We start from the raw sequence: 14,908 nt of genomic DNA, 5'->3' as shown, positions 1-14,908 counted from the left end.
CCCTGAACGACACAAGTTTTGCCAACATAAGTAGTAGTGTAGACGTGGCCTCAGATTTTTTTTTATTTATTTATTTTAACCCCTGCCTTGCCCCACCCCCGACTCTCTTCCAGAGGTCTTGTTCTGTGCCTGGGAGCATGCACACTGTGGTTATCACGTAAGGAGGAATTGGGGGTTGACACATGCTTAGAGCAGGTGGGGTGTTCAGGGATTTAGCAGCCAACTTTTAACTAGCTCTGAACATTTGCAACTGGTGATTTTCAGAGACCACAAGCAGCACTAACCACTTCTCCTATCCCAAGGAACACTCTCTTGCGAAACTTCAAATAGCTGTCTCACACCCTTGAGATGCTAGGACTTTTCAAAGAAACTTGGGGGAAAACATTACATTGACAAGAGCTACCTATTTTTTCCCAAAACACAATTTTCAGAGCAGTTAACATGTAATGGAAGTGGAAGCGTAAGACAATCTTAACAACAGACATTGCTACCAACTCTGCCTATAAGAAATGTCTTGGAGTCATCAAGTTGTGCACATAGCTAACCTATGTAACCTTATCACTATTCTCCTTATCCTCCCTTTCCTCGTATTTATTACACCCACTTATTATGTCTTGTCTTAAATTTAATTCTAAGCACTTCAGGACGAGGACTGCATCTTCCCATGAATTTGAATACCAGTTAGCTCAACAGGGCCAGTTACTGTCCCTCTGGGCTCTAATAAAATACAATAAAAATCACCACCTTTGTCTAGGTGGTTTAGTCCTTCAGCAAGCAAGTGCATGACAAGTTTTTCAAGCCCTGCCAACCAAGCCCAAATATCAAAGAGCTAATAATCTCACAAATTTTAGTTACAACCGCCACTATTACTAAAAGTTGACAAAAGCCATTTATTGAAAGAATATTTTATTTGATCCATATTAACTTTTTACTAGTATCAGAGTGGCATGACGTATAAGCCCAGAAATCTTTATAAACAAGCTTTTTTTGCTTTAGTTTTATTGTATCCAGTTCAGAGATTTTGAAGTACATATCATGTAAGTGAAACCACTGCATTTCTCATTCTTCCACTGGACAGGACTGAAGTTTGCAAGTGCATCAGGCCAGGATGAATAAAAATGGGATCACTGTTTCATTGCGCCAGGACTAAAGATACTCATGTTATAAATATTTATGTCAATTATAGTTTATCTTTTTTTCCTTTTTACAAATTACTCTGCATTTTTATTCTGAAAGAGAAGTGCTACACTTAATGTCTTAGATTAGGGGTTCCCAAATTGCAAACGTTACATTGCTGCTCATTGTGCTGGCTCTCTTCATTTCCAACTGCCCAAGTGCATTAAAAGATGGTTAAAAATACATTATATATTTTAACGTAAACATTCTCCTAAGACATTTGCAACCCAAACCTTACCGCATGTTGCTAGTGCAGAAGAACCTGAAAGCAAAATTAACTAGAAATTAACTAAACAGTTGTATTTGCATATTGTTATTGTCCAAGCTAAATGCAAAAAGTAGACAGCAAAATAAAAAATGCTTTTTTAAAAAATTAGTTTTAATCTTCAAATGCATTTGTAAGATGGCTAGGAGAGCTGCATTTTAAAAATATATCTGACCTTGGTCCTTTTAACCAAGCACCATATACAATACCATTTGAAACATTTATTTTCTATGACCATGTAGCACTACAAACAGCTTTACACTCATTTGGAATGATTCAGCAACATAATGCTAGATCAAGAAGTTAATGTTCATGCCTGTCCTCTATTAATGAGTTCTCACACAATTAAACTCTTTCATCAGTTACCAGATAAAAGAATGCTGTATTCCAGAAACAATGCTACTGGAGAACAAGCTGAAAATTTAATTGGAACAAATATAGGTACCTCCTATAGTTAAACCATTGTTTCTCTCAAATACTTGGCAATGGAATATCTGCCAAACAGAGGCATCCTCTCTTGAGGTACTCTGACATTAACAGATGTCACTGGTATTGAGCTATGGGTAACTAGATAGCCCTCCCCTTTCAACATAAAGCATATTGCAAATGCCACTCCTCTGCTACTAATTATTCTAGTACTGAATTTGTTAAATGTACCAGACTGACAAATTCCAGAAGAGTGCTTTAGCAACTTGTCAGTGGGTCTAGGAACTATTTGTATCAAGTTCTTCCCACAGCTCTAATCTTACTGTAAGTGATTTAAGTACAATTATGCAAAAATTAACAAATTTACATCTGACCATTCTACTTATCAGTTCATGTATCATATAGAAATGGTCATGTAAAAAGCAAGTAGTTTAGGTTTCAAGTTCTTTTTAAAGAGGACTTTTATTCTTCACAATAAGCTGCAGACAGCATAATATTTCACTCAACTATTTTTACTTAACTATTAAACCATTAAGAAATTGTTTTCAAAAGGCTTGAAGCCACAAATATAAAAAGAGTTTTGAAAAAAAAAATCACTTCATTACATAAAGCTTGGGGGCATAAATCTGTTTGTAATTCATTAACATTTAGAGGTTTAACTAACTTGTTTGGTGACCAAACTATCTATTTAAGCCTTCAAAGAAAACAACATGAATAGCTTAATAAAGCAATTACATAAGAGAAGAGTTCTGTTATACAATACACACAATGAATAATGCACATGTAAAACAACTGGCCATATGCATTTTGGGTTTTATTATTTTCTAAGCTTTTTTGTGAACTAGGATACAACGCTCCATTGACTAGAATAGTTCAGATAGGCTTTCAATACCCACTGTGTAAACAAGGACACTCCCGCACAATATTAAGTGAAAGATTTTTCTGCAATAATCTCTGAAGCAATGCTCTGAGAGGAGCATTGTAAAATCTGTCCAAATTAGAACAGGACTTCTGCACTGGGAAAAAGTTCTAACAAGATTTCACTGATTCCTCCCCTTCATAATTTAATCATATTTAATAGTTATCAAAGCTGTGTATTCAAACAAGGGCTTGCTATCCTGCAGTCAGTCCTCTGTTCATTTCAACTCACAATGAAGTCATTACAGTAAATTTACATCACAATTGAGGGCAAAACACTAATGTCAAATGCAGAATTACAGACTTCACAGAATAAGGATGAGAAGCTGGTCACATATAGAGAAAAGGGCAAAACACTAATGTCAAATGCAGAATTACAGACATCACAGAATAAGGATGAGAAGCTGGTCACATATAGAGAAAGTGCTTGTTAAAACACAAATATATTCAATAAGCAGTGAAGAGAACAAAGAAACATGACCAACAGATGCTTCCTTGACTATGCACATTCTCTTACATGCACATTTCTGTCAATATAAAAGTATACATTCTCCTCCCAACCCTTTTTCGTAACAGTCAGAATCATGCCACTTAAGGATATCTGAAGATTCCTCAAAACAAAATGAAATGACTACCTTTCTGGGAAAATCTGGCTTATTATTTAGGGAAGACAAAAAGCAAAAGACCAAGGCCTTTATGGCTTGATAAAAATACTGCTTTTCAAAGTTTTGCTTGTTAACTGCAAAGTATTTAAGAAAGAAGCTTACTCACCGCCACACTGTCTGCCCTAAGATTAAACTAAAGTAATTCCTTCTCAGAAAGAAAAAGGAAATTTAAATGATTTTAAAATAAATAAATAAATAAATAAATAACCCCTCAATCCACTCAATTCAGAAAAACACAGATGAAAATGAAGGTGTATATTTTCAAAATACAAGCCTTTGCCTCACAACTACTGTTAAAGAAAATGAGTTTAAACATCTAAATCTCAAAAAAAATATATATGGAGATATCCTATCTCCTAGAACTGGAAGGGACCTTGAAAGGTCATCAAGTCCAGCCCCCTACCTTCTCTAGCAGGACCAAGTACTGATTTTGCCCCAGATCCCTAAGTGGCCCCCTCAAGGATTGAACTCACAGCCCTCGGTTTAACAAGCCAATGCTCAAACCACTGAGCTATCCCCTCCCTCCATTAAACATTCTAAAAAACAAAGGAATTTTCCTCTTTCAAGCCTTCTCCCCAGAAGCAATAATAAGCACATTTGATCACCAACCTCAAAGACTTCCAGCACTGCCAATGCAGCATGTTTCCCATAGAACTGGTCTTATTTGTTGACTATTTTGGCCAGTCAGAGCCTAATGGATTTAGGGTTTCTTTCTGTGTATACTGCTACAGTAGGCTTTTGGTGTACTGATACTTGAAGTTTTGCTGTGTTAATACAACCCTGGTGTTCTGGATTTAGCTTTCTACACTGTGTTCTTCACATTGGCTCTACCCCCTGCATTCATGCTAGTGTCTTCACTGCGTCATTTCTTTTTTTTTTTTTTTTTTAAACAGATTGGCAGGGACACAGGAAAGTTTAACAGTTCACTTTATTTGGCACAGATATACAACTGTCACAGTGGAAGTTTTGTCTCTCACAGGCTGGTTTGAAGGCCCACTACCTGACTGACCGATTTCTGAGCAACTGCCAATATCCCTGCTGCTGACCAACTGACAGTCTTTTTATAATCTTCTCCCAAGATCTCTGACATCCCTGTCTGACTCCCATTACTGGAATTTAAGATTCTCCCAGAACAAGGGATCTTGCTACATTAACAAATAGTATCCTTCTGAAATAACAGCACTCTGTCTCCAAATCTAACTTTTCAATAACTATGTGCTACTGATACCTAGAGGGTTTCATACTGGTGCCAACATTTACGGCAAGTACTATAATAGACATTTGGAAAGGTCAGGCAAGGACACAGGGACACAACTTTAGTTTCAACATAATAAAAGGAATTTGTTCTAGAATGAGATAATTTTCTTTATGTTTTTTCGTAAAAGCAGGACCATCTTTTCTAACTGTGATACACGTGCCATACTTTTCCATATGTGATCTGTCTTTGTCACAAACACCAGGATGAAAAATAGTGTATCCACAATGACTTATCTGAAGTAGGAGGAAGGAATTCTGGATGCTGCCTAAAAAGTCAAAGTTCTTTCCTCGCCCCCAATTTAAAATGTCAACAGCCAATCAGAAATCTGGCAAAATCATAAGTAACCATGGTAATTAAAAATAAAGCCGCTCACTAAGATCAGGACACGCTGAGATCTGAGAGAAACAGGACAAATCTTTAGAAACCAGGACAGATGGCACTGCAACTAATGAGCAAAGTAACTCCTTGAATCATTAGCTACTGAACTACAGCTTGACATAGGGATCAGCATAAAGCTTATTTGTGTTTAGATGGTTGGCAGCAATAGCATCCAGTCACCACTCCAAAGCAGAAAGAACTCACTCACCTTGATGTGATTCAAAAAAACAACAACTAACAGTCAAAACATTTTTACACATTTTCTTCCCCTTCTGTCTCTAATGTTTATAAAGCCGTGTGTGCTTTCAATCCTGCAGGAGCAAATGACTGCATCAATTTTTATTTATCCCACACATACACAACCCCACCCCCAAGTAAAGCCTGAGTCAAGTATTTCAAAAATCTTTCTCCCATACTACTGTGCAAGAATTTCACCCTATTTTTGGGAGGCAGAGATTTGCCAAAAATACCACACTCACCTCTCTGATAAATGTATGGGTCAGTAATGCTGTAATGAGCTATAGATGTACAAAGTTAATTCAATTCCAGAATTAAACTACTGTACTTGTGTTGTATTGGGAACAGATACATAACCTCAGTTAATCAATGGCCAACAATATAAAAGGCCACTCAGTTGTGCAATATGAAAAAAAATGTATTCAAAATATTTTTTTCTCTGTCCGTGAGCTAGCAATCCTATACATCAATATTTTGGCTGAGTAAAGTTTGTATAACAGTGAATATGTTGTATCATGCACTTCTATGCACACTATGGTATTCAAAGTTTCTATTAACACGATAGTGTTTTATTTTAAAACACTTTTCAAAAGGAAGAGAGGAAAACAGCAGCAGTTACTAAATCTGACTGTTTCCCACAGAGTCAGCTTTCAGGATTTATGAAACTCACTGCCAAAGAGGTGCCCCCCCTTTCTCCTCTGCTGCTGTCTGACCACACAGATGAGTTCTCTGCCCAATTTTAGGCAAAGATAGAGGTGGTAGGAATGCAAGGACAGATTAAGGGGATGTGAGCCCCCAAAAAGTAATAACACTACTGGGGGGAGGGAAAGGAAGAGAAATCCTAAAACTAGAGCTGGTTGTGAATAGGATTGTTCCTCTAGCCCGTGAGTGGGAAAAGGGATTAGAGATGTCTGAAAACAGATTAGCTACAGATAGAGAAAGGAGTACTGGAAACAGATGAGATGTTTGTGGTATATGTGTGAGACAAACAAGAGATAAACAAGAAGTAGCTATAGGAAATGTTGGCGAACGAAGGACTCGTTATCTGGGGGCTCTGGTCGGGGTGAGTGGAGGGTGAATACGGAAAACTGCACTCTGGTACCTGGAAGCACGTATAGGTAAATCGTTACCTGTTGCCCCTATGTGCAGTACCCAGGGGGCATAGATCAAGTCGTGCCTGCCTGTACCTTGGGGCTCTTGGACAGGGGAAAAAATGGGGGTAGGCACCCGAGATTAGGCTCCTCTTGAAAGGGGAGAAAATAAACAAAGGATGTAGGGACTCTTCTCCGGGGCAGCGGTGAGTAGATACCTGGGAGGGTACTGTACGGGGTAGGTCCTGGGCGCGGGGGGCTCCCCTCTGGGGCAGTACGCGGGAGAGCGGGAGCAGGGGCGGACAGAGAGTACCGGAGGCTCCTCTCCGGGCCGCTGGGAGGGAGGAACAAGGGAGGGAGGAGCAAAGGGGTACCTGGGGGCTCCTCTCCGCCGGGTTCTTCATCACCGCCTGGCGGAAGCTGTTATCCACGTACGACGCCATCTCGCCCCTTCTCTGCCCCGGGCTGCAGCGCCCCGGCCCCGCCGCCTCCTGCCTGGGCTCCGGCCGCGGCTCCTGCTGGGTGCGGAGTGGGGTCGGAAACTGCGCCGAGCCCCGGTCCCGAAGGCGCGCGGTGGGGGAGCGGGGCTCGGTCCCGTCGGGGTCCCGGCTCCTGTCGCTGCGCGGCGGGCGCGGCCTCTCGCTGCTCCGGCCCGGCTCCGGACTCGCGGCCGCTGGGGTGAAACGCCGGGACTCAGCAGCGCCGCCGCCCGGACAAGCCCGGCCGGCAGCGGGGAGAGCGGCCCGGGGGCTCCCGCGGTCCTGGCGCCTGGCGGCGGCTCCCGGCTCCTGCTCTACTGGGCTCCGCCGTCCCGCTCCGCGGCTGCTGCATCCCCGCCGGCGCCTCCCATCCGGGCTGCCGGGGACTGCGGGGCTGCGCTCCCGGCTGGGCGCGGGGAGGTGGCTGGCTCGGCGCGGGCGGGGCCGGGCTCTCAGGGGGGGAGCGGCCTCCTGCGCTGGCGGCTTTGTGCTGCTGCAACCATGGTGAGGAGCGAGCCACACCGGCGGGGAGCGGCCAGCGGCCGCAGCAGCGCTCGGGGAGGGGCCGCGCCCAGCTCCCGCCCCCCGGCCCGGCTCGGCTCGGCTCTCGGCCGACACCTTCCTGCCGTGCCCGCCAGGCGCCGCCCGCTATTGTTAGGGGGGTCTCGCGGCCCTGGTCACTATACAGCTGTACAGCCCCCCCCCCCCGAGTACCCCCCGCCCCGCCCCCTCGCACCTGGGCATTGCTCTCAGTCTCCCCCGAGCCCTGACCTCCTTCCCACAGGACACACAGACCAGGAGGGAAACTGTACGGCCATCTCTGGTCAGCGAGATGCGGGGCAGGCTTCAAAGCCTAGTGCCCCTACTAGCAGCCACCAGTCCCCATGGGATGTGAGGCCATCGCTGGCAAAGGCAGGACTAAGGCCACTAGGGTTCATACAGCAAAATCAACACCTTAACTTGGTAAACCAACAGGTGAAAGGTGCAGGTACCTATTCAGGGGATTGTAATGTGGCTTAACCAGCTATAGAAGCAGATTGCCAGACTCTGCACCATATTCATTTCATGGATGGATTTAAGTTATGGTCCAATATGGAGGACATTGCAATAATCCATTTTAACCCTGGCAAAACTATAGATTGTCAAGGCTAGGAGGGACCATTATGATCATCTAGTCTGTTTTACATTTAACAGGATTTAGAATTTCAGATATTTCATAGAAATATCTGCATCAAGCCATAATTTCTGATGATAGCATATTGTTTAGAGAGACATCCAGTCATGATTTAAAGACGTCAACTGATAGAGAATACACCACATTTCTCAGTAAAGTATCCTAATGATTAAAAGCTTAAAGGCCAAAGAATGTTGATTACTTGTTCAAGAGACCTGCCAGGGATTTCAATCTGTGACTATTCACACACCAGTGCAGGAATCCTTCCAGTATACCACCGAGCTATTGTATAACAAGATTAGTTCCAAGGATTATAGTAGGCAGGTCACAGAGGAAAGGTTGGACTTTCTAATAGGAGCCAGAGGTATTGCTGCTGCTATCATCATCTAAAAGCAGCTAGGAATCTAGCAAGATCCCCAAATTAAAAACTTTGCTAACAAATATCTTCAGCAGGGGCCCTATATAATCTAAACCAAATCCTCATGGCTTTCCCCAATTCATCACAATAATCTCAGCCCACATCCTCAGTGGTATTTAGGTGTTGCGCCACCTGACACCAAGTGAAATCCTCAGCCCTGGACTAGCAGCCTAGGCTCCCCATACAATGTGTGGGAAGAGTTGGTCACATAAGAAAGGGATCTTCAGAAGGTAGCACGTTGACTAGGGAGTTGCCTAAACTAGCCAGCAGTGAAATGCCAGGGAGAGGGACTTAGGGTGTTTAAACAGCTGGCCTGATGCACAGGCCAGAGGTTGGCACCTCCCTCTGCTTGGAATCTTCATCTATAAACCTTCTCCGAAGCCAGGTCTGCCGCTTAAGTAGCCTATGCTCTTGTAGCCGAATCTGTCTTGTTCTCATAGTTGAGATACCTCTTACACTTGCACTACACTTCCTGAGCTTTTGGCTGTTGTTTGGGTGGATGGGTGGGTGGTGTGCTACGTTTGTGGCCTGTATCCAAGCTGCTTGCTTCAGGATCTGACCAGTTTTAGGCATGCTCAGAGAACACCTACAGGATTGTGCCCTGTTGACAAGATAGGCATTCTACTGCCTAGTTTGAGAATCCTGCTTCAGGGCCTCCAAAGTTTCAGCTTGAACTAGAACACTGAGCTGCTTGGTAGCTGGGGATGGTGGCATCGGGACTTCAGGCAGCTTTGTGAATGCTGACCAGCAGAAACTTAGGCTCACAGGGGACTTTTAGGCACCTGACTTCTATTGATTTCAATCGGAGTTTGATGCCTAAATACTTTTTAAAATTTGGTTGTAATTTCTTTCACAAGCCCACTCTTGTCACTCGTCTCTATGCTAATCAGCATCAGCCAAATATCCTCTTTACATCACCATTATGTAAGAGAAGAATAGAGAAAGAAAAACAGTGTAATGTTTTAATTTTCTTTGGGTCCTCTAATGAATTTTGTCTTATAGGAGCCTGACTTTTAAACTATGAGGTTCTTGCTGCAAGGACTGACGTTATTTGTGTTTACCATAACATTGAGCATACCACAGATGCTTGACAAATAATACTTGTTAATTACACATAATAATTTCAGCAATGTAGAACCATTCAATGGATTTGCTTTCCAAATACAATTTGTATTCTTCACTACTGTGTTATGTGATGTAAACATTGTTAACATTATAAATATTTAAAAATTTTCAAGTTGCAGATTTTCAAACACTAGCACAAGTTTGCACCTTTTAAGTTGCAAACACTATAGAGTAATGTTTATTTCTAATTTTTTGAAATTTAAGCAAATGAAAATTTATTTAAAAGCTTATTTTTTTTTACAAAACCTACATTTGGGGCCTAAAGTGAACTAACACTGTCCTTGTAATTTACAGGCTTGTTTTAGGTAAAACTGACTGCTTAAGTCCTCTGTGGATTCACAGGGAAATTTACTAAACCTAATCAGTTTCTACATACAGGTCTTTACCAATACAAGGAGCTGTAAAAGTAAACAAATTAGAGTCTTGGGGCCTGATCCCATATGCTCCCAGCTTAATGAAATGCTTTTGTGGCCAGTGTAGAGGATTCTGTTTAGAGTGTTGGAGCAACTGGAGGTAGCTCCAAATCTCAGCTTCTCCTTGGTTTTCAGTGCACATGGAGTTAGTCCTTAAAAAGACAAGATGTTGTTTAAACTGAAAGGATGAAAATGTAATTTCCTACTCCCTAAAAATATTAGTTTTAAATATGCTTCAGACCCCCCTCCCCCCAAACAGAAAAAAATATATTGTTCCTTCAAATTAATGAGGTAGGCTGCAACTGTGTGAAAGTGCCAGTTTCTCTTCTGAGCAACCTACCATCAAGCTGAAGTGCTGAAATTTTCTTTGTGAAGTTTACTCATAGTGGAAGTGCCACAAGAGCATATCAAACACTCACTGGCACTGTTCTTGAAGCATTTGAGAGTGCACTGATTCTTTATGTTACAAGCAGAATAGCTAGTTTGACCTGCAGATAGAATGATATGCAAATCAAAACAAAGCTACCCACTCTATTTTAACATACAATTGTCATTAGTAAGCTTAAAATTAATAGCTTTAACAGAGTCTCTAAGTATTTTACTTTGGTGATTAATCTATTTTATGGTGTGTATTACCATAGTATTTGAGAGTCATAATGGTGTTTGGTTTCAATGAGAATTTTTTTCAACACTCATTATTTAAACTGTATAGCAAACATTGGTTATAAGTATATGGCAAAATCCCATCATCCCACAAATAAACAATTAGGAATGGGAATTGTTGGGACTACTGGAGAAGCATATCTAAATATATTTCATTACTTTTCTGAGTACACAACAATAATGTATCTAATTAAAATGTGATAACCTACTCAATGTCTACAAGTGACATATTTAGAATTTAATGCAGATGCTTCCAAATGTTTTTATCCACCTCAGGATCAGAGAGGCCCAAGTCAGGTTCACTTTGAGCACTTCTCTTGCTGCTAGTCAGCAAAACAGTCAGAATCAGAATATTAGGGTTGGAAGAGACCTCAGGAGCTCATCTAGTCCACTCTCCTGCTCAAAGCAGGACCAACACCAACTAAATCATCCCAGCCAGGGCTTTGTCAAGCCGGACCTTAAAAACCTCTAAGGATGGAGGACTCAATCTCAATCCTCCAATCTGTCCAAAAGAAATCTGATGAGGTTCAACAAGGACAAGTGCAGAGTCCTGCACTTAGGAAGGAAGAATCCCATGCACTGCTACCAGCTGGGGACCGACTGGCTAAGCAGCAGTTTTGCAGAAAAGGACCTGGGGATTACAGTGAACAAGAAGCTGGATATGAGTCAATAATGTGTCCTTGTTGCCAAGAAGGCAAACAGCATATTGGGTTGTATTAGTAGGAGCATTGCCAACAGATCAACAGAAGTGATCACGCTGGACAGTATCCCTACTCTCCAGCATATCTACCTCTCCCCCCAATTTAGTGTCATCTGTGAACTTGCTGAGGGTGCAATTCATCCCCTCATCTAGATCATTAATAAAGATGTTGAACAAAACTGGCCCCAGGACCGACCTCTGGCGCACTCTGCTTGATACCGGCTGCAAACTAGATATCGAGCCGTTGATCACTACCCGTTGAGCCCAACAATCTAGCCAGCTTTCTATCCACCTTATAGTCCATTCATGCAATCCATACTTCTTTAACTTCCTGGCAAGAGTACTGTGGGAGACTGTATCAAAAGCTTTGCTAAAGTCAAGTTATATCACATCCACCGCTTTCCCCCAGAGATTAAAACAGAACTTACAGTTAACAATAGCCCAGCTGTAAAAGAATAATTGTAATAAAATCAATAGCCACGTAAAAGAAAACATATGAAAATTTATTACAAGTTGATACTTCTTGATGAGTAGCTGCTGTTACTCCAGAAAAATTAGTAGAATAAAATCTATTATCTCAAACTCTTTTCTTTTTTACAGCCTTATACATTCTCTTACTTCCTATTTTCACCACTTGCCAGCAATTCCTACTAACCTTAATTCAAACTTATCTGCAAGGGCCCTGTGCTGCTCTCACTGGAGAATAAAAGTCCTTTAAAAATCATTCCCCTCTCAATTTCCTCCCCAAATGCTCATAGGTTTCTATTTCAATCAGTCTGAATGCTGGCAGGACAGTTCCTGATTGGTTGACATCCAATATAATTCATTATTTAGGTATCAGACTAAATGGATGCTGGAATGAGAATATAACAATCTGCTATCAAACGCCAGCTCCATTTTATGTAGAATCCAGTAAAGTTCCCACCCTCATTTCCACAGTCCACAGAAGATTCTGTGACAGGCTGTTAATTCTAGAGCTAATTTTTCAACTGAAGAATCACAGAAGTTTTATGGTTCTACATTTTGACTACACAAGATGAACAGGGATACAACGAGAGACATAAGGCTGCAATTCTTCAGAGGAGTCAACTGGATCACAGGTCCAGGCAGATCAAGAGAGAAGAGGGTAGTCTGTCAATTCTTGATTTGGATTGACTAGATAAAAATAAACGGGGCCTAATGCAAATGGATGTTCTCTTTTTCACACATGCTGGCATAGAATCTGTTCCCTTCCCCTTAAGATTTTTCACTTGTCATAAAGCTTAAAGGCAGGTATTTAAAGCAAGGGATGCTATTAGGTTGGTAGTATTTGAGACTCACATGACTTAACAATGCTCACTGGGAAAATAGGTACAAAATACTTAAAACTGCAAAGAGTTTGCTTTTTTTAAAAAAGCCAGTCCAGCATGGAACTCGCGCACAATTTCTGTCAAGAATAGGTTGTCATTGTAGAACCCCATTTACATATATTTTGTATGCATTACACACACAAGTAATTGCATACAAATTGTGTAAACAGCTATGTAAGCTACAAAATAAGTTTATTTTCAAAGATGTACAACATGTTTGTATATTTGAAGACAGGATACAAAAGGACATCCTGTGAATTATCCTGTGTGTACCTTTATTTACTAAATTAAGTACTGTATTTTTTCTTTACTCTAGTTTTTATTACAGCTTTATATACAATTTGATCCACTTTATTACTGTATATAATAGATACAACACTGAAGTGTTCAACCATGTCAGTAAAGTCCACCTCAGAATGCAGACAATTCCCATCTTTTTTGGACAGTTACAATTATGCACTAATTTTTATGACTTGTAGATTTCCTAGCAATGTAAAGTTTGTTCCTTTCTGCATATTTTCATTTCTTTTTAAGATCAGAAATTGTAAGGGCCAAGGTCAGACAGTTATTAAAACTTCAGGGGAAGAAATTGAATGATTCTAATGGTATTAAAACAAACTTTAATTTATTGCTAAACTTCATTAAATATTTTGAAAGACATTTACACTGTCAATGGCTTGTATTGGGTTTAACCACACAGCTTCCATTTATGATACCAATTGTTGACCACCAACAGCTGAAACAGAGCTATTCTTAGTGTAGAGCGCACTGGTCAGGAGAAAGGTCAGTCTGCTACAAAGACGGCCAAAAAAAAAAAAAACCCCACACATTTATGTCCTCCAGAAAGTTTCATGGCCGATCAAAAGAAACTGAGCTCATACAAATGAGGTCCCACATTCCAGAGCTCATGGTCTTCCAGCAGTCCCTCTCCTGCACTTTCTGAGACTCCACAGCCAAAAGAAATGATAGTTGGTCATAGCCCCAAGAAGGCAGAAATAGGTTCATTAAAAGTTTTTATATGGTAGGTGTGGTTACCCCCCCCCCCCAGTGTTTGGAGAGGTGTTAGGATATCTCCCCATTATCACTCTTGTGCCTCCCAGGGCAGCAGAATTCAGGTGCTCTCACTCATGCTTTCTTGCATGATTTGGGGGGGAACAGGAAAATAGTGGGGAATTGAGGCTTCAGACTAATGAATTTGTGCCTGGATGACCTGTCATTCCCCTATTATAATAATTGGACCAAGCAAATTCTGACTTTACCCTAGGAAGAGGCAGCCATAGGTTTTGAAGTACCTAAGCCGGTATTAAAGGGTTACTATCAAAAGGAAAATATCCCCTTAGAATAGGGATTAACCTCCACATCTTAGTAGATAGGGTGGTCTGCAGCGTTTCCATGAACACTGCCTCCCATCCTTCTGGGTTTATAAAATGAGACTGTCAGCAGTTCTAACTCTTCTGCATTATTTAAGACTGTGAGTGGCAATGTCCCTTGTATATCCTCTGAACACATGGGACTAGATTCTCACTTGCATCCCATATACATTGCATGAAGCTAGAGGAGAGAAGGCACAAAGGAGTGCTTTGTGGCTCCACAATTCTGGTGCTGACTTATCCCTGTACAGGGCCCCAGTGTAGTTTACCACAGCCATGGACTCATCTATATTATACTGACTGTGCAGCCACAAATGGCCATTATGCCAGATGGAGATTGTTGAAGACCAGCAACATTCCCCTTTTGCACCCACATACCCTATGCTGGATGTTGGGGGTGGGAAGATGGCACTGAGCTGGCACAACCCCTCCCAAGGGACTCATCAGCTCAATAAGACACTAGTTTTATGGCCCTTGTGCACCAGCTGACTAGCACAAAAATCAATCCAGCATAACAGAATCTAGCCTGTAATGTAGATCAGAAGTTATTTTTACAAAAGAAGTGATGACAGAAGAATCCTTGATTGTTATGATTTATTTCATGTATTTACTTTGTGCATGCTGTAACAAGCACAGATATGTTATCTCTCAATTGTGGAAGCACTGAAACAGAGAGATCTTCCAAATACAAAATTAACTACAGACATCAAATCATATGGTGAAACCAACCACATTTAATCATCCTTAGGTGGGGTAGGAAGGAAAGGCCTTAAGCACATGACAGTTAGTAAGTACCGTGCTTT

At 41.4% G+C, this 14,908-nt stretch overlaps 1 protein-coding gene across 6 annotated transcripts in view; it reads right to left on the bottom strand.

Moving 5' to 3' along the window:
* Nucleotides 1-7,382, bottom strand: part of RAPGEF2 (Rap guanine nucleotide exchange factor 2) — a 320,476-nt gene extending 313,094 nt beyond the window's left edge. For 4 of the 6 annotated variants that reach the window (XM_034772690.1, XM_034772694.1, XM_034772691.1 and 1 more), the window contains exon 1: nucleotides 6,789-7,381. In XM_034772690.1, coding sequence (XP_034628581.1) covers nucleotides 6,789-6,857 — 69 coding nt within the window. In that variant the 5' untranslated portion in view covers nucleotides 6,858-7,381. Of the gene's footprint in view, nucleotides 1-6,788 lie in introns of all 6 variants that reach the window. The other 2 variants (XM_034772696.1, XM_034772692.1) reach the window with 2 other exon arrangements.
* Between the last annotated feature and the right edge of the window lie 7,526 nt (nucleotides 7,383-14,908).

The sequence above is a fragment of the Trachemys scripta genome, chromosome 5, assembly GCF_013100865.1.
Source record: "Trachemys scripta elegans isolate TJP31775 chromosome 5, CAS_Tse_1.0, whole genome shotgun sequence".
Lineage (NCBI taxonomy): Eukaryota > Metazoa > Chordata > Testudines > Emydidae > Trachemys > Trachemys scripta.
The sequence above is the reverse complement of the archived record's forward strand: the minus strand, read 5'-3'. Positions and strand labels throughout refer to the sequence as shown.